Genomic DNA, 24,898 nt, shown 5'->3' with positions numbered 1-24,898 from the left:
CCACAACCGCCTACAGGCCCGCAGACGCAACACCTACCTCGTCGAGACTAGCTGACCGGCCCCGGGCTCCCGAGGCTCCGGTCCGGGGGCTGCTCCTCCGGCGCGCTCCTCTCACGGATCGCTCCGCCTCCCGAGACCACTGGGCCAGAGAAGCCGGCTCTGGGCCTACGGCACAAGCTCCCTTCAGGCCCACGTCCCTCCCGGGACCTCGCTGTGCCGCGCGCTGCAGACTGCCTGGCACTGCGCCGCCGCCGCCGCCGCCGCCGCCCGGCGGGCCCCTCCGGCCCAGCCCGCGGGCTCCGGAGCTCGCGCTCAGGGGTCCTCGTTCCAGCCTCTGCCCAGCCCACGCGAACCCTCGCCCACACAGCCCGCGCCCTCTGGGTGCCGGCCGGGCCAGACGGCGTCCACCCCTTCAGGCCCCGGAATCCTCGCTCGCCGGAGGCCACAGCCTGGGAACGAAAGCAAGCGGTGACCTGGGCACGGATAGGAAACAAGAGCGGCGCGGCGCAGCGCCGGTGCGCGTGCGCGAACACGCACACAGGGTGAGGCGCACTAGCGCAGGAGGACGCCGGAAGTCCGCCTGCCAAGGCCCGCCCCGGAGAGCGAGACAAATACCAGAACTCTATTTCCCAGAAGTCTCCGCGCCGTCAAGTTAGGGAACGTCTTAAATATCTCCATCTCATCTGGCGGTGAAGAGGTGCTGTGGTGAGAAGTTGGGCCGCCTGGACCAGAGACTCAAATTTCCCCTTACTTTAAGGGAACGTCTGTTATGTCACCGCTTCTCGAGGACTCTTACCTGTGTCCTGGTGCGCTAATCTTTTCCTTACCTTGAATGCTTAAGTCTTAGAATAAGTGTCCACAGACAACTGATAAATAAGGGAAAGGAGTTTATCATGTTAGCTTACTATCATAGTGAGCTATTTAATCAAAATATTAGTGAATAGAACTTAGCGTTAACATAATAGAGTATTAGCCTAGGATACCTTCCTCCCCCTCATAGGGAAAAAGAAACATAGGCTTTCCAAACCACTTTTAATTCGTGAAAACTGTAGAAAAAATCATAAAATACAGAATTGAAAGAAGAAAATTACCCATACCTTTACTTCCTGAAGAGGATTATGTGTGTGGAAAAAAAATTGTGTGTTTCAATGGCCAACTAAGCATTATTGGAGGACATCGCTCTGCGTTGATTTCAGCCCTCTCTTTGTCTTTGAGCTGTTTTACACGTCTTCGAAGGTTGTAGGTAACATGAAATTCTGTCCACTTGGTAGGAAGTTCAGTTGACTTGCCAAACCCCTACCCAGGAAGAATCCAATTTTACCTTCATTTCTTTGTTTACATATTCATTTCAGTAGTCCTGATCTGTAATGTGTCTGTTTCTCAGATTCTCTTTTGAACCGGTTATAACAGCTGCAGGTTCCCTCTTGAATGAAATAAAATACTTAGCCTGTGCTCATTTTTATATCTGTATAAGAGTCATGATCTCACCCTTATTTTCTTTTTAAGATTTATTATTTATTTTATTTACCTTTGGCTGCGTCAGGTCTTAGTTGCAGCAGGCGGGCTCTATGTTGTGGAGCTTGGGCTTCTCTCTACTTGTGGTGCGTGGGCTTCTCTCTAGTTGTGGCGGGCTGGTTTTCTCTCTTTAGTTGTGGTGCACGGGCTCCAGGGCACGTGAGCTCTAACTTGCGGCACTCGGGCTCTAGTTGAAGTGTGAAAGCTCAGTAGTTGTGGCACGCGGGCTTAGTTACCCTGCGGCACGTGGGATCTTAGTTCCCTGACCAGGGATTGAACCCAGGTCTCCTGCATTGTAAGGGGATTCTTTACCACTGGACCACCAGGGAAGTCCCTATCCTTATGTTTTAACAGTTTGGGAGGTCTTCACAGAGATCCTGGATGGATTCACCTAACAGCACCAGGTAAACTTTGTGTCAAGAGTAGTGCACATCATTCCTCAAGAATTTTAAAGTAAAACTATAAAAGGATCCAGAAATTCCACTTCTGTGTATTTTTTGGAAGAAAAAAACACACTAGTTCAAAAAGATACATGCACCCTTATGTTCATTGAGCATTATTTATAATAGCCAGTGTATAGAAGCAACCTATGTGTCCATCCATAGATGAATGGATAAAGAAGATGCGTTTTATATATATATATATATATATATATATATATATACACATACACACCACAATGGACTATTAGCCACGAAAAAAAAAAAAAAAAGAGTGAGGGGCTTCGCTGGGGTTTCACTGGTTAAGAATCCACCTGCCAGTACAGGGGACATGGGTTCAAGCCCTGGTCCAGGAAGATCCCACATGCCACGGAGCAACTAAGCCCGTGTGCCACAACTATTGAGCCTGCGCTCTAGAGCCTGTGAGCCACAACTACTGAGCCTGCATACCACAACTACTGAAGCTCGCTCACCTAGAGCCCATGCTCTGCAACAAGAGAAGCCACTGCAATGAGAAGCCCACGCAGCGCAGTGAAGTGAAGCCCCCGCTCGCCGCACCTAGAGAAAAGGCCACATACAGCAACAAAGACCCAACGCAACCAAAAATAAAATAAATAAATTTTAAAAATTAAAAAAAATAATGAAATCTTGCCATTTGTGGCAACATGGATGGAGCTAGAGGGTATTATGCTAAGTGCAATAAGTCAGACAGAGAAAGACAAATACCGTATGATCTCATATGTGTGTGGAATCTAAAAAACAAGGCAAAAGAACTAATGTAACTAAACAGAAACAGACTCATAGATACGGAGAACAAACAGGTGGTTGCCAGAGGGGCGTAGGTGGATGAGTGAAATAGGTGAGGGAGATTAAGAGAAACAGATGACCAGTTACAAAATAAATGAGTCATGGGAATGAAATATACAGCATGGGCAATACAGTGAATAACATTATAATAACTTTGTATGGTGACCGATGGTAACTAGACCATGGTGATGGATGGTAACTAGACCATAACTAGACTTATCATGGTGATCATTTTCTAATGTATAGAAATATTGATATTATGCACCTGGAACTAACAAAGTGTTGTAAGTCAGTTACACTTGAATTAAAATTTTTTAATTGAAAAGAAAAGAATAGTGTGTCTCGTTAACTATAGACACTTAGTCATACAGCAGTTCTCTAGAACATATTCATCTTGTGTAACTGTAACTTTATACCCATTGAACAATTCCCATCCTCTCCTACCCTACCCCTGACAATTTATGTTTAACTTTTTTAGATACCTCATATAAGTGGAAACACACAATTTTGTCCTTCTGTGACTGACTTATTTCACTTACCATAATGTCTTCCAGTTATATTCCTGTTGTCACAACTGGTAGGATTTCCTTCTAATAAGTGAATAATATCCTGTTATATGTATATACCACATTTTCCTTATCCATTTGTCTGTTGATAAAATTTGCGTTGTTTTCCTATCTTGGCTCTTGTGAATAATGCTGTAATGAATATAGAGGTGCATATATCTCTTCCAGATGTTGATTTCATTTACTTTGGATATACAGGCTATATTATATTACATTATATTATATTATAGTTATTGTGCTTCCCGGATCTTGTGTTTTTTACAAACTGAAGGTTTGCGGCAACTCTTTGTTGAGCAAGTCTATTGGCACTGTATTTCCAACAGCAGTTCCTCACTTCTTGTCTTTGTGTCATATGTTAGTAATTCTCACACTATTTCAAACCTACCATCAGCAAAAAGATTACTACTCACCGAAGGCTCAGATGATGGTTAGCGATTTTTACCAATAAAGTATTTTTATTTATTTATTTATTTGGCTGTGCTGCACAGCATGTGGCATCTCAGTTCCCTGACCAGGGATCAAAGGTGCACCCTCTGTATTGGAAGGCGAATTCTTTTTATTATTATTATTTCTTTTGTGGCACGCGGGCCACTCACTGTTGTGGCCTCTCCGGCCGCCGAGCACAGGCTCGGGACGCGCACGCTCAGCGGCCATGGATCACGGGCCCAGCCGCTCCCCGGCATGTGGGATCCTCCCGGACCGTGGCAGGAACCCGAGTCCCCTGCATCGGCAGGCGGACTCTCAACTACTGCGCCACGAGGAAAGCCCTGGAAGGCTAATTCTTAACCACTGGACCACCAGGGAGGTCCCTAAAGTATTTTTTTTAACATCTTTATTGGAGTATACTTGCTTTACAATGTTGTGTTAGTTTCTGCTGTATAACAAAGTGAATCAGCTATATGTATACATATATCCACATATCTCCTCCCTCTCGCGTCTCCCTCCCACCCTCCCTAGCCCACCCCTCTAGGTGGTCACAAAGCACCGAGCTGATCTCCCTGTGCTATGCGGCTGCTTCCCACTAGCTATCTGTTTTACATTTGGTAGTGTATATATGTCCATGCCACTCTCCCACTTTGTCCCAGCTTACCCTTCCCCGCGCCCCCCCCAGCCCCGCCCCGTGTCCTCAAGTGCATTCTCTGCGTCTTTATTCCTGTCCTGCCACTAGGTTCATCAGAACCACTTTTTTATTTTTTCTTTAGGTACCATAAATATGTGTTAGCATACGGTATTTGTTTTTTTCTTTCTGAGTTACTTCACTCTGTTTCACAGACTCTAGGTCCATCCACCTCACTACAAATAGTTCAATTTCATTCTTTTTATGGCTGAGTTATATTCCGTTGTATATATGTGCCACATCTTCTTTATCCATTCACCGGTCAGTGGAAACTTAAGTTGCTTCCATGTCCTGCCTATTATAAATAGTGCTGCAGTGAATATTGTGGTACGTGTCTCTTTTTGAATTATGGTTTTCTCAGCGTATATGCCCAGGAGTGGGATTGCTGGATCATATGGTATTTCTATTTTTAGTTGTTTTTAAAAAATAAATTTATTTATATTTATTTATTTATTATTTTTGGCTGTGTTGAGTCTTCGTTGCTGTGGGCAGGCTTTCTCTAGTTGCAGAGAGCTGGCGCTACTCTGTTGCAGTGCGCAGGTTTCTCATTGTGGTGGCTTCTCTTGTTGCAGAGCGTGGGTTCTAGACATGTGGGCTTCAGTAGTTGTGGCACGTGGGCTCAGTAGTTGTGGTGTACGGGCTCAGTGGTTGTGGCGCACGGGCTTAGTTGCGCCACGGCATGTGGGATCTTCCCGGACCAGGCTCGAACCCGTGTCCCCTGCATTAGCAGGTGTATTCTTAACCACTGCGCCACCAGGCAAGGCCTATTTTTAGTTTCTTGAGGAGCCTCCACACTGTTCTCCATAGAGGCTGTATCAATGTACACTCCCAGCAACAGTGCAGGAGGGTTCCCTTTTCTCCACACCCTCTCCAGCATTTATTGTTTGTAGATTTTTTGATGATGGCCATGCTGAGCGGTGTGAGGTGATACCTCACTGTAGTTTTGATTTGCCTTTCTCTAATGATTAGTGTCGTTGAGCATCCTTTCATGTGTTTGTTGGCAATCTTATATCTTCTTTGGAGAAATGTCTATTTCAGTCTTGTGCCCATTTTTGGATTGAGTTGTTTGCTTTTTTTGATATTGAGCTGCATGAGCCACTTGTATATTTTGGAGATTAATCCTTTGTCAGTCGCTTCATTTACAAATATTTTCTCCTGTTCTGAGGGTTGGGTTTTTTGTCTTGTTTATGGTTTCCTTTGCTGTGAAAAAGCTTTTAAGTTTCATTAAGTCCCATTTGTTTATTTTTGTTTTTATTTCTATTTCTCTAAGAGGTGGGTCAAAAAGGATCTTGCTGTGATTGATGTCATAGAGTGTTCTGCCTATGTTTTCCTCTAAGAGTTTGATAGTGTCTGGCCTTTCATTTAGGTCTTTAATCCATTTTGAGTTTATTTTTGTGTTATGGTGTTAGGTAGTGTTCTCATTTCATTCTTTCACAGGTAGCTGTCCAGTTTTCCCAGCCCCACTTATTGAAGAGGCTGTCTTTTCTCCATTGTATATTCTTGCCTCCTTTATCGAATATAAGGTGACCATATGTGCGTGGGTTTATTTCTGGGCTTTCTATCCTGTTATGCTGATCTATATTTCTCTTCCCTAAAGTATATTTCAATAAAGGTATGCATATTGTTTTTTAGACACAAGGCTATCGCACACTTAACAGACTACAGTATAGTGTAAACATAAGTTTTTCATGCACGGGTACAACAAAGAATTCGTGTGACTCGCTTTATGGCGGTATTCGCTTCATTGCAGTGTTCTGGAACCGAAGCTGCAGTGTCTCTGAGCTGGGCCTGTATACCAAGAAGTGGGATTGCTGGAACATACGGAAATTTTACAAAAAAGATTTTGAGAAAACTCCATACTGTTTTCCACAGTGCCTGCACGATGTTACACTCCTGCCTATAATATGCAAGGGTTACGATTTCTCTACAACCTTGAAAATTCTTATCTTTTAAAAAAAATTGTAGGCATTCTAACAGATGTGAGGTAATATCTCACTATGATTTTGATTTGCATTTCCTGGATGATTAGTGACGTTGAGCACCTTTTCATGTACCTGGTGCTGTGTTAAGTCTTTCTAACACACATACACACACACAAAGGGATAGAAGGAATGTTTTGGAAGTGAAGAGTATATTACCGTGATGGTGGTGGTGGTATCACAGGTGTGTGCATATTTCCAGACTCATCAAGTTATACAAATTAAACATGGGCTGGATTTTGTATATCAATTACACGTAAATAAATCTGTAAAAGCCCAGCAACAAGTGGTGTGTTTCATTAGCCAGTGAAGCCCAGGTACGTCTTTTCTCCTCTCCCAGGGGTGAACCCAAGCTGCCATTGAACTTGGAGCACTTTCTGTTTCTTTAGTTTCCCCTTGTATTACTTTTGTGTTTCTGCGTTGTTTTCAGATTACAGCTGAGTGGTTCCCCATTTGGAGCCGCAGGGATTCTGAGTTTGGCTCTGTCGTTTGAAGACTTTTGATGGCCTCTCCAAAGGGATTATGTTTCTACAGAACTAATCTCGATTAAGTGAGAGGCAACAGAGGATCTGGTTTGTTAGTCTTTTCTTAGTCTTTTCTGTTTGTCTACTTGGACAAGCTCAAATCAATTGAGAATCTCTTGCCCAATGGGAGGAGAACTGCTCTTTAACATCTAGACTGGTGAGTGTTTATTCCTGACTCATGTCTAAGACTTGAGAACTGAAGGTAGAAGTTCCATTCTCTGTGTCTGTGTGTCTGTAATTCAGGAGGTCTTTACCTCTGACAGTGTGAGTATGTAATGTTTTCCTACTTCTGGATCTATTAAAGTACATTGTAGAGTCTCTTAAATTGAAGGGTTTCTGTCCTGATTGGCCTACAAAGATACAAATGTGCTTATAAAAATCATATATCCCTAAAATTCTCAGAGAGAAAGGAATGAGAACTTCTCATACGTTAAATGTGCTAGAAAAGTATTCTTGTAGAAATCAAGTCAGGGAATTCCCTGGCCGTCCAGTGGTAGGACTCGGTGCTTTCACTGCCAGGATCCGGGTTCCGTCCCTGGTCAGGGAACTAAGATCCAGCAAGCCTCTGTGTGCAGCCAAAAATCAACTCAGAAATTGAAAGACTTCAAGTTTACATAATTTAGGTAAATCTTTGACAAATGAAGCTAGTTTAATATTTTTGGTTTAATAAATATTTATTCCTATCTTAATTATCGGTATTAGGCATACATTTAAAAAAATTCTACTTGGGAGTGTTCTTCCTAAATTTATATAGGTGTGCCCATCAAATAAGGTAACGTTACTTCTACTTAATATTTAAGGTTATGAAAAATGTAAATTTGTGTTTAACCGCATTTACTTATTATTCCGACAAACTTTCCTTCAACAGTAACTGTGTTTTGTACTGTGTTAGCTTGTCGATAAATTCCAAGATCTTTAGTTTACGTAAAGCCTTGAACTGATATTAAATTGTGTTACTTACTGGATAATCGTTGGATACCGAGGTCATTTCTAAGCAAGACAGAAATCCGAAACATTGATTACTAAGCATAATCTCAAGTTCTATGCTCTTGCTGCATATTTTTGGTTATTACCTAGAGGCTGTGTCTGTGGGTGTGTTAATGAATGTGTGTGTCTCTACCACTTGGAGAAGTCGTGTAAGGGATGTTTGTGGCTATGTAAAGTTGTGCTATGTGTGTTCATGAGCTCTCCTAGCCTAAAATGCTGATGTGTGATGGGCAGTTGTCAATTATTCACTGCTAGTTTTCTTTGTGAAATGGAAGTAACTTTGGTTCAAAGTTATCATTAATATAATATGAATGAGACTTGACCAATAGTAATGTTATCGGCTGTAAGAGAACTCAGGTTCAGCTGCTCATCGCTCAGAAGTCAGTGTTCCAGAGACAAGGGTGGTGGAAGAAGAAAGATGCTTTATTCAGGAAGCTGGCAACCTGGGAAGATGGCGGACTAGTGTCCCCAAAACCATCTCCCAGTTGCCAATTAGAGGGAAAAGGGGTTGATAGGGAAAAGACGGGAAGTCTCTGGGCTGTGTCGGTGGGGGCTACGTGCAGAGTAGCACAGTCAGCTCTGACCATCATCTTGAAATTGGTCCTGCAGTGGTGTGGTCGGTGTCATGTTGATTGTTTCAGACACAGTTAATCTTCAACTCCAGTGTTGGTTTGTTCCCATTTCCTTGAGGCCAGTTCCTGGAATTGTGTAAGCCATTGGTTCAGGTCTGCTCAAGGTGGAGCAGCTGACGTCATAGCTCCAGTCTGGTGATCATTCAGTTAGCTTTCTCCTCTTGGAGTGGTTTTAGTATCTGCAAAACAAGTTAGGAGTGTGTCTCTGACACTGTTACTTATGTCCTTCGGGGGGAACCAGAGATTCTGTGAGTGCTGTTGTCCTAATCATTAACTGCTTGAACCTGTTCTTTTGTGACTCAGGGGAGGCCTGGGAGACTGCAGCTGTTTTACAAACAAGAGGCAGGGGACATAGAAGGGCCCTGCAGGGTCCTGCTTGGTTCCAGCACCCGAGAGGTACAACTTTGTATGCAAGATAATGAGATGTAGTTTTGTTTATTAACAGGAACAAAAATAGTTTGGTCCTAAAGTGAAATGACTGATTGTTCCAGCACCAGAAAGAGGATAGTGAAGGACACAACCTCAGTGAATATAGAAAGTTGCAGGAGATGGGTGGAAAGGGAATTTCATTTGTCTGAGCTGAAGGTGGCTCAGTTTTGATGTTTATTCCAGAGGTTTTCAGAAAAGAGCTTCTGGTTCTCTGAGTATCAAATATTATATTGATGCAGAGCTGGAGTTTGGTTTTCTCTCTGTAAAATGGTAACTGTTTCTAGTGGAGTGTTGGTCTCTTTAATAAGTGGTTGGAAAGTTGTTCTCTAAAACTGCCTAAACAACAGAGCTTCTGTGTCTTACTGGAAGAGCTTTCTGCCCCTAGTTCTGAATTCATCCGGCCTTATTATGTTTTGAAAATAAATGCACAGGGACTTCCCTGGCGGTGCAGTGGTTAAGAATCCGCCTGCCAGTGCAGGGCACACGGGTTCGAGCCCTGGTCTGGGAAGATCCCACATGCTTTTAGAAACTAGAGCACGGAGAGAGTAAGGTCATACGAAATTTGAGACGCTAAATATTGTCATAGTTTAAGCAGTGTGAAGATTGTTGGAAGAAATTATTTGTCATTCCTTCAAGCCATAAACATTTGATGAATACTTGCAAAAAATAGAAAATAAAGAAACCTCTAGAGGCCGCGAGCCACAACTACTGGAATCCACGTGCCTAGAACCCATGCTCCGCAACAAGAGAAGCCACCGTATTGAGAAGCTGATGTACCACAATGAAGAGTCGTCCCCGATCACGCCAACTAGAGAAAGCCCACGTGCAACAACAAAGACCCAACGCAGACAAAAATAAATAAATAAATTGAAAAATGTATTAAAAAAAAAGAAAATAAATGCACAACAAAAATTCTGCATTTCTGAGGAAGTTAAGCTTCCTTAAAACTGTGTTCCTTTTGGTCTGTTTTTTTTTTTTTGTTTTTTTTTAACTGTACTGTCAGGAATTCCCTGGCATTTCAGGGGTTAGGACTCTGCGTTTCCACTACTAGAGGCCTGTTTTTGATCCCTGGTGAGAGAAGTAAGATCCTGCAAGCTGCGTGGCGTGGCCAGAAAAACAGCAAAGACAAAATAATTATACTTTAGCCGTTCAACACAGTCAGGGACCTTTAGTTCCTCCTCAAGGGCTATCGGGTAATATTCTGAGCCATGTCCTTGGAACTGCTTGGCAGAGACTGAAACCCCCAGCAGGTGGAAGAAGTTAACTGCATGCTGCCCACAAGCACGTAGACCCCAGACCAGTTGGAACCAGAAGGCTGATGATGTTGAGTCCCCGTGACCTCACCACCAACCAATCAGAAGCATGTCCGTGAGCTGATCACGCACCCTGTAACCCTCTCTTCAACATGTAGCCCCTTTCTCTTGTCCCTGTATAGTCCTCAAGCAAAACCTCAGGAGGGGAGAGTTGGTTCTTCGGGACATGAGCCCACCATCTCCCCTGGACTGCCAGCTTCCTCAATAAAGCTATCTTTCCTTATACCCAACACTTGTCTCTCAGTATTGGAGTCCTGAATGATGCAAGATGTGCCTCATCTTCTGTAGTTTTCTCTGCATGAAAAATAATTCAGGATTATTTTTCAGAGTTAAGAAATGTGGTTGGATAATCACAACACCATTAAGCAACACCTCGTTGGACAGCAAAGAGGCGAAGCCGACTGGTAATGACCACACACGTCATGACTGTGGGAAGACTTTCATCTTTATTGTATTTTCCCAAAAGCTGCATTGCACGGTGCTCTTTAATAATCTAAAATAACGTACAAACGTGTTGACACAAGTTAAAAAATTACGACTGAATTCCCACAATTCAATAATGAGAACTAAAAAAATAAAATTTATGCTTACAAGATGTGGGAGGAAATACCCACCTAGCTGTAAGTAGAATGGGAATATTATGTAATATATAAAATTATATTATGTAATAGATACAAATAAAAATCTCTCTTGAAAATGTGAGTAAAATTGTATATATGTGTAAATATACAACAGCTGTAATACTCATCAGAAAAGTTTGTAGGAACAAGGTGTTTCAAAATGAAGACTATTTCAAAATAAATATTTAAAACTATTTAAAATAAATATATAAATATAAAAATACAATAATTTGATAGGTGACATTTTCAAAATAAGCCTGTGAAAGTTAAGTCATCAGTCACGACCGTATGGCTCTCATTATATATTTTAAACTTTTTCTCTCCTATTCTGAGCCCCTACACTCCACCTTCAAATGCTTCTAGACCGGGGCAAACAAGTGTATAAAAAATGGGACCTCCAATGGGACCTCAGGGGAGATTTGAATGAAATGATCTGAAAATTGGGGTGGTGACTTCCAAAAGGATGGCATCTGAGAAAACCCTATTTTCTTATCGTCCTGCCACAGACTCCTAGAAGCATGCCCCGCTCCTAGGAGTATGATATGAAGACTCTTCTCAGCTCGTTCTAGAAGGTGCTGGGTTCTTTGCGATTCTCTGCACAAGAGGCTTTCTCCCTTCCTTCCTCACAGCTGTCATCACTGTCTGGAGTGCCCTCGTGTTGAACATCCTCATCTCTCCTGGGCTCTGTGATCTGGAAGTAAGAGAAAGAGCGAGGATGTCAGATTGCAAAGTGGCAACTGTGCAGCTATAAAGGTTTTCACATGCTTAGTCAATTCTAAGCAGAACTGAGACTCCTTTATGATTGCAGTTTTATCTCAAATTCTCCATTCTGAACCCCAGTCCTGAGCCACTCACTGTTTTCAAGTGTGATTCTTGGACTCTGGTGACCCTGACTCCAAAAACTACTGAATACACCTAAGGTCAGGCCCAGTAATCTGCTTTATAGCGAAGACCCCAGGTGATTGTGCGCAGGGAGCTGGCATTTGGAGAAATGCTGCTTTAGTCTCAACTCACCTTGGTCCTCTGGCACCACTTCAGTTCTGAACTTGGCACCACACTATAGACATGACTGACAAGTCAGCATCGTGGACCAGGAGACCTGATGCCGGATCCCTAACCCTGACGCTAACCCTGCATCCTAATGTCTATTTTATTATTAATTTTTCATTTATTTACTTATTTCCTTTATTTTATTTTTGGCTGCATTGGGTCTTGGTTGCTGCACGTGGGCTCTCTCTAGTTGTGGTGAGCGAGGAGTACTCTCCGTTGCTTCTCATGATGTTGGCTTCTCTTGTTGCGGAGCATGGGCTCTAGGCGCACAGGCTGAGTAGTTGTGGCTTGCGGGCTCTAGAATGCAGGCTCAGTAGTTGTGGCTCGTGGGCTCTAGAGCTCAGGTGCAGTAGTTGTGGCGCACGGGCTTAGTTGCTCCGCGGCATGTGGGGTCTTCCCGGACCAGGGCTCGAACCCGTGTGCCCTGCGTTGGCAGGCGGATTCTTAACCACTCTGCCACCAGGGAAGTCCCTGGATCCTAATTGTTAAATAATACTCAGTCCTAAACTTGGTTAGTGTTACGGGCTGAATGTTTGTGTCCCCCAAAATTCTTATGTTGAAATCTTAAAATCTTAACCGCTAAGGTGCTGGTATTAGGAGGTGGGGTCTTTGGGAGGTTATTAGGTCATGGGGTAGAGCCCTCATGAATGAGATGATTGGCCTTGTAGAAGAGACTGTGGTGGGTTGTTTATGAGCCACGCGGTCTGTAGTAGGTAGGGCAGGTCGAATGGACTAAGACAGCTAGTTTGCAAGATTTAAACCAAATGTTTGCTCAGTCCTCTGCGCACATCTAGAACTCTAATGTGTCAATTGGTATAAGCCATGCTGAAGATGGCATTCCTTAACTTTCACTCGTTGTGATAAACCCCCTTGACCGTCAACTTGAGGGGGAAAAGGTGAATTGTCCAAGAGGAATCATTGGTCCAGAAGTGGCGAGTCAGGGGAAATAAAGAGTCCCAGGTCATCTGGCCATAAGCAATTTGAAAGTAAATTTGGATGAAAATAAAGCCAGTCCTAATTCATCTTCTCTTATTGAACGTGTGGGCTGTTGTATGTAATATCCTGTTTGTAGACATTTACTTTGTTGTAGGTAAATGCTAGAACCCACATCCCTGAGGGATGTAAGGCCAAAAATGAATGAAAAAGAGAAATTGGAAACACAGTATATGGAAGAAAATCACCATCTCATCAAAGCTGTCATTTGGACCCAGTTGCTTTGGGTGAAATGACTTCAGTGAGACCCATGCGTCTGGGACAAACTGGTTTCCCCGAGGTCTGGCGCCCACGGGCCCCACGGTGCTGGTGTCTGTGTGTGGCTGTCAGTCCGTGGCTGGGCGCTGAGTCGGCGTGTGGCTGTGTGCCCGGCTGGCCCCCTTCACAGCGTGAGAGGTGATGTGGGTCCAGCAGTGGGATCCCTCGATTTCCTCAGTAGACAACACGTCATTCCGCCCTCACCTTTGCGCACGCACGCAGACCTACCTTTGCGCAGGCCGATGACTTGAGGCCTGCGTGCTCCTGGGGCCCCTGGGGCAAGAGGGTGCGATCTCTTCCCCACACCCAGAGCTCTGGATCAAAAGCCTGGATCTGGAAAGAAAAACATCCCCTGGCAATGAGGATGCCGCTGCCTCCCGTTGCCCGGCCTCCGGTTCTTTCTCGTCCATCCCCAAGTCCCAAACCGAGTTCCCCGTGATCCCCCTCTCCTCTCCGGCCCCACCCCTCCCCGAGACCGCCACAGCCCACCCACCTGCTCGCACTCTTCCCGAGTGACCCTCGTCTTCCAGCCCATGGAACGGATGAACTGGGAACGCAGTTTGTGGAACAAGGGACGCTGGGAGCGGTTCTTTCCATAGAGGAACGAAAAGATGGCCTGTTTGGGGGCCTGGTTGTCCTCTTCCATGTCGCTGGCCACATAGCTGGGGAAAGACATCAGGTCGCTGTCATCAGGACAGGAAGGGCCTCCGCTTGAGATCAGCTTCCCAGGAAAGAGGCAGGCTGAACATCCTCACACGACCCACCAAGCCCTGCCCAGCGTCACCGTCACCGTCACCGTCACCGAGAGCTGCCCAGTCATCAAGGAGGCACTGCCAGGCAGGACCTTCGGAAGGGTGCCTCTCACACCTTGAGGATGAGGACAAAATCCAACCCCCTGTTCCCTTCAACTTGTTTTATGTGGACACACCTCTCTCCCTATGTTGTAGGTACAGGTACAGTTCCTGAGGGCAGGAGCTGATCTGATCTGATTCTGCATTCATCCCTCTCCTACCAAATGACACATTTAGGGCTTGGTTCATATTGATGCATGAATTCAACAGCCTTTTGTGAATCTCTGTTCCCATCACCTCATATTCCGCGGCATGTAGGGTGTACGTTATAAGGTTTCATTAGATGAGTGAATGAATGAATGAATGAACATTTAATCTCAGAGCCAAATGCAATACTGATTACCTCGAAGACTCACAGTAAGGAACATTTGCAAAATGAAAAGAATTGTGCTGAGCGTTTTGGGAATGCATTGACATTTTGACAAGACCTGCCTTCCACATTGTGTCCAGTCTAATGGGACTGGGGAAGGGGAAGGGGGGAGATCAGAAATGACTATAATGCAAAGCATCACATTATAATACGATTTTAACTCAAGTGCCTCCGGGATGCAGAAGTTAGGGAGATGAGGCATCGTGAAGGTTTGGTGTTTGAACCCACTTTAAGGATAGGGTCATTTTCTTCAGATAAATGTGTGGGAAAGATACCTGGACAGAAAGCCCAATAGAAACTTAGAGGGCAGGGTATTTGGAAGGAACGGTGGAACACAGGAATAAAGTGTCAGGACGGTGTGATGGAGATTGCAGAGAGAGTTGAATTCCAGCCGAGAACTCTGGCCTTGATTTGGCACGGCATTAGCCAATGAAGTTGTGTGCAGCGGTCAGACCTGTGTTTTGGGAGATATTCAGGCAAATAGAGCTGACTGGCTTGGGAGACTTGGAAGAAACGTCAGTGGGGAGCATTTTACACCAGATCCGCGCTATGTGATAAGGGCCCCCCGATTGTGGCATTTGTCGTGGGACGCAGAAACGGAAGATAATCACACTTGGTGCTGATGTGGGAAGACCCGAGACTGGAAAATCAGAACCGGAAACGCCTCAAGTCTGTTTACTCGGGGGCAGGATGGTGTCAGTTCTTTCTTCCTCTCCTCTTAGGAAGGTTTTGTGTTTTGCTTTGTTTTGTTCAGTGTTTTGATTGACATTAGGGTAGTTTGTTTTGACAACGAATGGTATAAAAAACATAACTTTGTTTGAAAAAGAAACCACTGTACCGTAATCCTGTCATTTTCACACCAGAGTAAACAGTACAAAGGGGTTTAAAAAAATAGATGAAAGGTCAGAGCCCCCTGTCTCTCTCTCCGCCCTCCCAGGGTGTTGAATATTGATGGCGGGGATGGAGCAAGGTACTCACAGAGCTATGAAGAAATGGATTCTCTGGAATTGCCAGGAGAAGAGCCCGGCCCGGCTAAAATAAGCTATCACCATCGACAGGAGATACTGATGGAAAGAGGGAAAAGAACGTAGGAGAGAGGTCACCTCCTGGAAGAGGAGAAAGAGTGGAAGGGAGAAGGGAGCAGGGGACGAGGAATGGATGGTGCCACTTGGAGAGGAGACCCCCCGTGTTGGGTGAGCCTGATTATTTGGGGGAAGGGGAAAGGCCAGAAGGTCAGAGTTGGCGACGCTCCAAGGATGGGAAGCTGTGGGTTTGAGGGCGTGGACTTAGGGCCACTGGCACTGGATTGTGTTTGCTGAACCAGAGCCGAGGCGAGTCCCCAGGAGCTGAGAGGAGAGGGGACTTCGGCAGCAGCCACCAAAGGGGCACACGTGGGGCTCAGATCCCAGAGGGGACCTCGAGGCCCCTGGAGGGAAGTGTTGACAAGGCATCAGGTTGGGAGGGGAGTGGAAACGTGGGTGTAGAAAGCACCCCGTGCGCCCACCCAGGACAGGCGCTGGAGCTGGAATCCATCTCAGCGGGTGGTTTACCTTGTCAGATACTTCCAGCCTTTTGTCCCAGGCAAGGAATTTCTTAACGACGGGATCCTCTGTGAAAAGAGGGCAGATGTTGCCAGTGGGAACAGGGCTGTCGTGGGAGCCTTGCAGAGCCAAGAGGGAGAACCGCGCCCCCCCCCCCCCGGGGAAATGCCAAGTTGTGGCCCAGGGTGAAGCTGACGGGAAGAGGGGATTGAAGACCATTCACTGTGGGAGGAAAGGGGGTGACTCCCCTTCTAGGGGGGCCGAGTGACAGGGAGTGATGCCCCTTCATCGTTACCGAGCATCCTGTTGAAGACCTCGTGGTGCTCAGGCAGCACTGAAGACACCCGCTGTCGCTTCAGCTTCATCTTGAGCCCAATCAGCCACTCCACGACCCAGGTGTCCTGGGCCTCAGCGGCCGGGTCGCCGTCCACCTCCGCTCTGAACGCCACTGCCCTCTTCCTCTTACCGCCGGGGCGCTGAGGCGGGGAGGTGCAGCCGGCCCAGGGGGCTGACGAAGGAGAAGAGACTACAGTATGACGCTCTCGTCTTGGGAATTCAGCCACTGGTGACCACCCAACCCCACCCCGACTCTGCCTCCCCCCTGAAGCACCCCCGTGCTTTCCAGTCTCACAGACCGCTGACCTTGCCCCAAGTCATCCTTCCATCTTTCTCTGTCCATATCTACCGATCCCTCCCCTGACTCCTTTTGTCATTTTTCCAGCTTCCTGTCCTCGAAACTCTTTCTCATGGTAGATTATTTCTCCCACCAGGAAAAAAAAAAAAAAGAACGCTCCCCTTGTTTCCTCTCTTCCCTCCTCTCATCCTTGGATCTCGTCTCCTAACCCTCTTTCTTGCTCCCCAGGTGTTCCGTGTCCCCAGCTCCTGTGCTCTCCTCCCTCAATCCCTGGCTTTCCAAATGTCTCCTTTCTTTCATAGGCACCTTTCGCAGGGGCTCTTTCCCGACCTCTGTACCCATTCCTCCTTACCGGTCAAGCCTCTGCAATTCCTTCTCGTGCCAGCTCCCTCACCTGACGGTCCTGGGATTTCTTCATAGACAGTCACCTCCAGGGGGTACCCTGTGGAGCTGGGCTGGCAGGTCTCATCCTCAGCCTGGGAACTCGGTGGACGATTGTCCATGATGTCTCCCAAACTCTTCCCTTCCTCGAAGCCTAGACTCTGCTTTGTCCCAACTCTTGTTCTGGACTTGGGCTAAACACGAGTGGTCGTCCCTTCTCCAAGCTGCGGGGCAACTGGCAGTGGAGAGAAGCTCTGGCGAGATGCTATTGTCTACTACTGTTGCCGAGCACCACGGAGTCTGGTCCTTCCAATCAGGAAGGTCGGAAGCCTCTGATGTCATCATCCGTCATTCCAACCTGGCAAGCAGTTTGAAGGAAATCACAAGTAACTGTCAAACCTATGTGTGCACTTGTCTCAGAGATCAGGGGTAAATGGTATCTCCTGCCACTGACCCAACCTCTGCCCGTCCTCCAAAACCCCCCTCAAGGTGTCCAGACCCCGCTTTACCGCTACCCAGCAGGTGCGCTGTCCTCTCCCTGCTGGACTCTCCCCCTCCCTCCCATTCCTTTTCCACGGGCTGGTGGGAGAGTGGGGAGAGGGACAAGGTGACTTAGGGGAAGCAGCAACGGTTCAGCCTTATAAGAGTGAGATAAGTATGTAAAAAAATATCCCAGGTACATTGACTCACTGGATTAAAAAGTTATGTTAAAACATGGAATTTTGCAAAGCTCTTCTGCTCAGTGTTTACTGGCACTGTGTTCAGAATTCTGTAGTGGGGGAGCACACGTCCGCTACCCTCAGGCACCTTTGAGTCCAAGAGGCATTTTGAGAAGCTAAAATCATACAGAACTACACGTGCTCACGCACCCTTCAACGGGTGTCTACAGACAGACACACACACACACACACACACACACACTCACACAAAAAGGGCACCTTTGGATTTCACTAAGTCCATGGATTGTCCAAAGCCTGCCCCTCGATTCCAATTAAGAAGTTCTCGTCTACTTATCAAAATTTTGAGAATGTAGTATCACTGTTGTCCCAGAGACTTCACTACCTGAATAAAAATGTCACATGTACAAAAGCCTAAATGGGAAAATCTCCAGTTCAAGACAGGTTATTTTTCTATGAGGGGAGGAAGTACACGGTAGCCGAGATGCAGAGAAGAAAATAGCCAACTCGGGATCATGCAGTGTCACTAGAAGCTTCTTCTGAACTTCCCAACTCATGCTTCCACACCTCGCCTGGGGGTCTGAGTCTTGCTTTTCCTTCCTTCCTTCCTCCCTCCGTCCCTCCCTCCCTGCCTCCCTCCCCCCCTCCCTCCCTCCTCCCTTCTCTCTTTTTTTATTGTGATAAAATTTGCATTCCATGAAATTTGCCCATTTTAAGGGTACAGTTGAGTGACATGAAGAATTCACATTGTTGAGTTTCCCTGGTGGCACAGTGGTCAAGAATCCGCCTGCCGATGCAGAGGACACGTGTTCGAGCCCTGGTCCGGGAAGATCCCACATGCCGCGGAGCACCTTAGCCCGTTCGCCACAAGTACTGAGCCCGCAAGCCATAACTCCTCAGCCCGCGAGCCACAACTACTGAGCCCGTGTGCCTAGAGCCCGTGTTCCGCCGTAAAGAGAAGCCACCGCAATGAGAAGCCCGTGCACCGCAGCGAAGAGTAGCCTCCGCTCGCTGCAACTAGAGAAAGCCTGCGCACAGCAAAGAAGACCAAACGCAGCCAAAAATAAGTAAAACAGTGAATGAGAGGTGTCGTGATCCAGTTTGCACTGAAAGCGAAACAATTGATGTTGGCTGCTGTAGAAATGGATGGGGTGGGGATTCAGCAAGAGTGGAAGTCGGGAGACCCAGATATGGTTAGGAATTTGGCATGGTAGTGCAGGAAGACGATGTCTGAGAAGATGGAGAGAAGCCAACAGGTTTCATATATTTGGAGGGAGACTCAGCAGGGCTCATCGGGGGATCAGATTGGGGGGAGGTAGCGGGGCGGTATTTCTGTTTACTCTGTGTGCACGTGTGTGCTTATGCCTCTACTGCTGAGACTTAACTGTTTCTACAAAGAAACACTAACCTTTCCTCTTACAAGTGGAATTGTTAAATTTTCACTGTTTATACAAAGAAATGTCAAACAATCATTGAAAAATACCTACATGCTCTTTCTATCAATTAGAAACTTTCCTTCCTGTTTGTGGATGAATAATATCTGTTGTATGAATATACACACTACATTTTCTGTATCCATTCATCTGTCAATGAACGCTTGGATGGTTCTACATTTTGGCTCTGAATCTTGCTTTTGAATTATTGTTTGGACTTTGATGAGAAGTATCTCTGTTGTTCAGGATGTGCCCAGAGTTTTAGTTTGTCTTTGGATCACTTACATATTTCTAATTAGCCCAGGCAATGCATACGTAGAGTCAGATCAGTTCATCCAAGGTGCAGGGACTGAGTGTCTCTTTGGTTTGCACTCGTGGACTTTCTGAGATGTTCTAGGTCTCAGAGGCCATGCAAAGAGCGTCTGAGGTCCTCCAGAGCTGCCACAGCCCGGCTCTCCTCAGGGTCCGCACTGCTGGGAAAAGCACTGCTGCTTGAGGACCTGTGTCCCTCTGCTGTGGACGTTCCATCGTTAGGAGGCAAATGAGTTCAGATTTGCATTCATCGTGCTTTCAGCCATCACCGCTGACTGGGTCCTTGTATAACAGAACAGAAGTTCACTCTCCCTGTTGGTTAACAGGCTTTCAAATCTTAGAAGGTTGGTATTCTGTCCCCGTGAAAATTTCTCTTGTATACTGTGAAATACCCTGATTGCTTTATCTAGTCTTCAGATCTGGATTTGCATAATCCCACCCCACCTCACCTTGTCCAAATGTGCTACAGTCGGGTGGGACCCGTCTTAAGATGTGTTGGTATGTTGTCCAAAAACGGCGTAAACAGCCCAGATCGAATCTGATGTTGTAAGTGAGCAGGACCTTGTGGGGCCTTCCTGGGACGGATTCTCCCCATGTCTTCTGCCTGCTTCTTGTCTTTAGAAAATTTTAGCCTCCTAGCCTTCCCTGAATTCGAAAGGGACAATTTAAGCAGAGAAGGGAGAAAGTGCAAAAAGACAGGAAAAGAGTCCAAAACGACCAAATAATACTAGTGTAGCCGTTAAACAAAGTCAAGGACCTTTCCTTCTTCCTCAAGGACTGTAGATACTGTTCTGAGCCTCGTCCTTGGAGCTGTTTTGCAGACTGAAGCCCCCAGCAGGTGGAAGAAGTGAACTGCATGCTGCCCGCAAGCACGTAGACCCCAGAGCAGCTGGAACCAGAAGGTTGATGATGTTGACCTCAAATTATGTCACCACCAACCAATCGGAAGAATGTCCACAAGCTGACCACACACCCCTCAACCTCCCCTCCCTCACCCCACTCTTTTGTAATTCACTTTAAACATTTTTTAAATTTTATTTTGGGACTATAGTTGACTTACAATGTTGTGTTAGTTTCCGGTGTACAGCAAAGTGATTCAGTTATATGTACACAGATATCTTTTCTTTTTCAGATTGTTTTCCCATTTAGGTTATTACAAAATTTTGTGGTTTTTTTCGTCACGCTGTGTGGCTTGTAGGATCTCAGTTCCCTGACCAGGTATTGAACCCGGGCCACGACCGTGAAAGACCAGAATCGTACCTCTGCGCCAGCAGGGGACTCCCTAGGTTAATAGAGAATACTGAGTAGAGGTCCCTGTGCTATACAGGAGGTCCTCGTTGATTGCCTATTTTGTATATAGTTGTGTGTGTACGTTAGTCCCAACCTCCTGATCTATTCCTCTCCCCCACCTTTCCCCTTTGGTAACCATAAGTTTGTTTTCTATGTCTGTGAGTCTGTTTCTGTTTTGTAAAGAAGTTCATTGGTATCATTGTTTTAGATTCCACATGGAAGTGATATCATATGGTATTTGTCTTTCTCTGTCTGACTTCCTTCCCTTAGTATGATAATCTCTAGGTCCATCCATGTTGCTGCAAATGGCATTATCTCATTCTTTTTTATGGCTGAGTAGTATTCCATCGCATGTATGTACCACGTCTTCCTTATCCATTCCTCTGTCGATGGACGTTTAAGTTGCTCCCATGTCTTGGCTATTGTAAATAGTACTGCTATACATATTGGGGTGCATGTGTCTTCTTGAATTATGGTTTTCTCTGGGTCTGTGCCCAGGAGTGTGATTGCTGGGTCGTACGGTAGCTCTAGCTTTAGTGTTTTGAGGAACCTCCACACTGTTCTCCATAGTGGCGGCACCAGTGTACATTCCCACCAACAGCCTCACCCCATCTGTAAACACCTTTCCCTGAAAGCCATTGGGGAGTGGGGGCCTTCTGAGCCCTAGATACCTGGACCCCTTGCTTGTTACCCTGCCATAAACGCGGCACTTTCCTTCACCGTGACCCGGTGTCAGTAGATTGGCTTTAGTACGTGCGGGCGAGTGGACCCAAGTTTGGTTCAGTAACAGCGTGTTTGCAGACAAGCAAAACTATCACCTCTCCTCCTCTCTTTTCCTCCTGTGGATGCAGTTTAATATAACAACGGCTGTAGCTCTAGTGCAGAAATATCAGTAGAGTGAAGCACAAGTGCTTTGTCAACACAGTCCTTTCGGCATGAGAGTCACGTGGAGAAAACATTACAACACAGATGCCTGGACCCAGCCTCACAGATCTATTTCCACAGCACTGAGCTGGGGCCTAACTTTAACTTTCTCAACTGACGTGCTTCAGATTTGGAAATCTCTGGGTGGGACGTGCCACCCAGGCCGGTGCAGTAGGGGGGCTTCAAGGCGTCGTTGAATGAAATAAGAAGGAGGGAGGTGAACCGTGACCTGGATTTCACCCAGGCATCCTGTGGCAGGGCTGTGGCCAGGCCATGGGTCCACAGCTGAGCGGACGTCGGTGTCAGCCTCCAATCCTCCTGCCAGCGCGTCCGTGACAACCGCTCCAGCAGCCCGGTGCTGCTGTGGATAAGCAGCCCTGGGATCGGAGTTCAGCCCAGGCACCTACCTGGTACATGCATAGTGCATGTGCTGGTGCGGAAACCGCCCTGTCCACCGGGAAGCCTGGAGCACATCCTCCCGTACGGCCCTCAGAGGGGACCGAGCCTGCTGACACCTTGATCTCAGACTTCCAACCTGCGTAAATGTCGGACAGTGCATTTGTGTTGCTTAAGCCCGCCAGTTTGTCGTACTTGGTGACGCAGCCCAAGCAAACTGCTACGACCTGTATTTTGAAAAAGAAGAAATTCACATGTGACGGTCGCTTTCCTGCTTCCCCTGCCTTTATTTTTTTATTTTTTAAAAAATATTTATTTCTCTTAGGCTGCGTCGTGTCTTAGTTGCGGCACACGGTCCTAATTGCCCCGTGGCGTGTGGGATATTAGCTCCCGGACCAGGGTTCCCAGGCTTCGAACCCGCGTCCCCTGCATTAGAAGGCGGATTCGTTACCACTGGAACACCAGGGAAGTCCCTCCCCTGCCTTCAAATTAAGACGTGTCGCTGAACTTCAAAGAAGAACCTGTCCTTTTCTGTTAGATTAGAAACCTGAGTTTTCTTCTTAAACGTTGAGTTTCCCGGTTGTGGTAGATGAGTTAGTGTTGAAAAAAATGGCTGAGAGACTTTAAGAGGGAAAGGATTTTACAAATTCTGAATATGGGTGCCAGTTATCGTGATAAAATTGCTATGTTAAGAGAGCAAAAACAAACAGGAGAAAACACAGATAAGTACTTAGGAAATGCAGGATGGGAAAGGCTTCTTCAAGTACAGTGTCAAAACACATGAAAAGTATGAAGTGGAAGTGAAAGATTTGAACACAACCTACTTTTTTAAGTGTGTGTAAGAGAATGTGAGAGTAAAAAGTTAAAAAGATAAAGAACAGGGATTGACAGATACACAGTTGTATATGTAAAATAGATAAACAGTGATGACCTAGTGTGTAGCACAGGGAACTATGTTCAATACCTTGTAATAACCCATAATGGAAAAGAGGCTGAAAAAGAATACATATATTCTTACATAAATACATGTAACCAAATCACTTTGCTGTACACCTGAAACCTTGCAAACCAACTATACTTCAGTAAAAATAGAGAACTGACAAAATAGGGGAAATATCTGTAGTTAATAGAGATGCAGATACACAAGCAGAAAGCTTTGTTTTGTAAATATCCATATATATGAAGAGATCCTAAAGAAACCAAACTAAAAGGTGGCCGTTGCTGCTTCTGGTCAAGGTGCAGTCGCAGGGTCCAGGTTTACCCTCCTAGCTTAAAACAGCTTTAAAAAGGGGGAAATGTATGAAATGACGGTTTTCCGCCTTTTGGAGAGAGGGGTGAGTCGTGAGGGACATCAGCTCACTGCTGGACATCCTATTCATTGGGATGACTCCGTACTTATTCCCTTTTTTAGAGCATTTTCTAAAGACAACTGGTAATAGAAATACTTCCAGAGAGTGTCCAGGGCAAAGTACAGGGCAGGGGGCTGGGGAGCCCAGCATGTCCCTGGGCTGAAGGGATAGAGTGAGGTGTTGAGGTGGGCACAGCAGCTGGGGTTCACAGGCCACCCCAGTGTTCTGCTGAGACCCGGTCGGTGCACGTGGGTAAGCTGAGAACTGGAGGCCTGGTGGCGGGCTGATGGGCGCGCTGCCCACCCACGGTGCTTCCAAGCAAGGTACTCCGTGTAGCTGACGTCTTTACGTGCTGAAAATGGAAAAGGCGAGAAATGCGCCCTGGAGGTTTGCCAGGCTCAGGCTCAGAGCAGGCGTGGTCGCTGTCATTCACACACAGGCAGCATTTCATCGGTGCGATTTCAGGCAGAGGCCACAGTCAACAGCAGCAAGAACCGGAAAAGACCATTCCTGGCTCTAAGCAGCCACTTCCAAGAGCAATTTTGGAGAAGCACGCATTTTGTGCAGGATTAATGTAATGTGGCAGCTCAGCTGGGGAAATCAGCAATGGGTTATGTGCTTATTCATTTGGACCAATCATCACTTCTTATTTCCGTTTTTAGAGGATTTCCTCAAGACGCTTGTAATAGAAATAGTTCCTCTGTCCCTTTCGTAAGTATCTAAATCTTTTTAAAAGCTAAATCAGTCTCTTGCCAGCATTACAACCCAGGAATGTCTTTGTTAAGAACCTGAGAGCTATCTTCTTTATCTCTGTCACCGGGGGAGTTTAGGCTAGGTGTTAGTCACTTTGCTCTGAGCTGTAAGTACCTGCTTATCCTAGAGATAGGAGCAGTTGTCTTTCTCCTTTGGATAAAGGGTATTAACTAGCATGGACAGCCACCGAGATTACCAGGTGAATTTAGGATATACTCTGAAAGAATGTATGCCATTTTTATGGTGGTGTCAAGTCTTTTCACATGAGACAAGTTCCCGTTTATCTTGAGAACATGTATGCAACAGATTTCATCTGCTGAGCTATAAAAAAAAAAAAGGTGAGGTTGATTTCATTTGCACAAACATTAGTGCTTCGCCTGTGGTGCACAACAGTCTGGTTTAATGGTTATTCAACAGTAAAACCGTTTTCTTTACGTCTGCATTTGTGGAGAGGATTTTCTCGGTTGGCGGGAGATTTTTCTTTTATTTTGTTTGTTAATTACTTACTTAATTAATGGGACTGCACTGCGCAGCATGCGGGATCTTAGTTCCCCAACCAGGAATCAAACGCGTACCCCCTGCAGTGGAACCTAGGAGTCTTAACCACTGTATCGCCAGGGAAGTCCCTGGAGATTTTATTTTTAACTTTTCCCCTAGCAGCTTTTAAGGAACAGTTGGCCAAAAACACAGTTATAGTATTTCACCCCCCAAATAGTGATAAATCATTACCCTTATGATTCCATTTTTGAAAAATGAT

The 24,898-nt window shown here is 45.9% G+C and overlaps 2 protein-coding genes across 4 annotated transcripts in view; both read right to left on the bottom strand.

Annotated features, from left to right (window-relative positions):
- RBAK (RB associated KRAB zinc finger) overlaps positions 1-509 on the bottom strand; it is a 29,866-nt gene extending 29,357 nt beyond the window's left edge. For all 3 annotated transcript variants that reach the window (XM_060032488.1, XM_060032489.1, XM_060032487.1), the window contains exon 1: positions 38-509. The gene's annotated coding sequence lies outside the window, so the exon portion shown is untranslated. The remainder of the gene's footprint in view (positions 1-37) is intronic.
- LOC132437703 (speedy protein E4-like) lies at positions 313-17,129 on the bottom strand. The gene is made up of 8 exons (XM_060031025.1): positions 17,021-17,129; positions 16,288-16,500; positions 16,002-16,060; positions 15,430-15,515; positions 13,724-13,892; positions 13,459-13,563; positions 11,557-11,620; positions 313-449 (listed from the first exon to the last, which is right to left on the bottom strand). The coding sequence occupies exons 1-8, from the start codon at positions 17,127-17,129 to the stop codon at positions 313-315; spliced, it is 942 nt and encodes a 313-aa protein (XP_059887008.1).
- Positions 17,130-24,898: the final 7,769 nt, after the last annotated feature.

Source organism: Delphinus delphis, chromosome 15, assembly GCF_949987515.2.
Source record: "Delphinus delphis chromosome 15, mDelDel1.2, whole genome shotgun sequence".
Taxonomy (NCBI): domain Eukaryota; kingdom Metazoa; phylum Chordata; class Mammalia; order Artiodactyla; family Delphinidae; genus Delphinus; species Delphinus delphis.
Note: the sequence above shows the minus strand (reverse complement) of the source record. Positions and strands in the feature narration are given on the sequence as shown.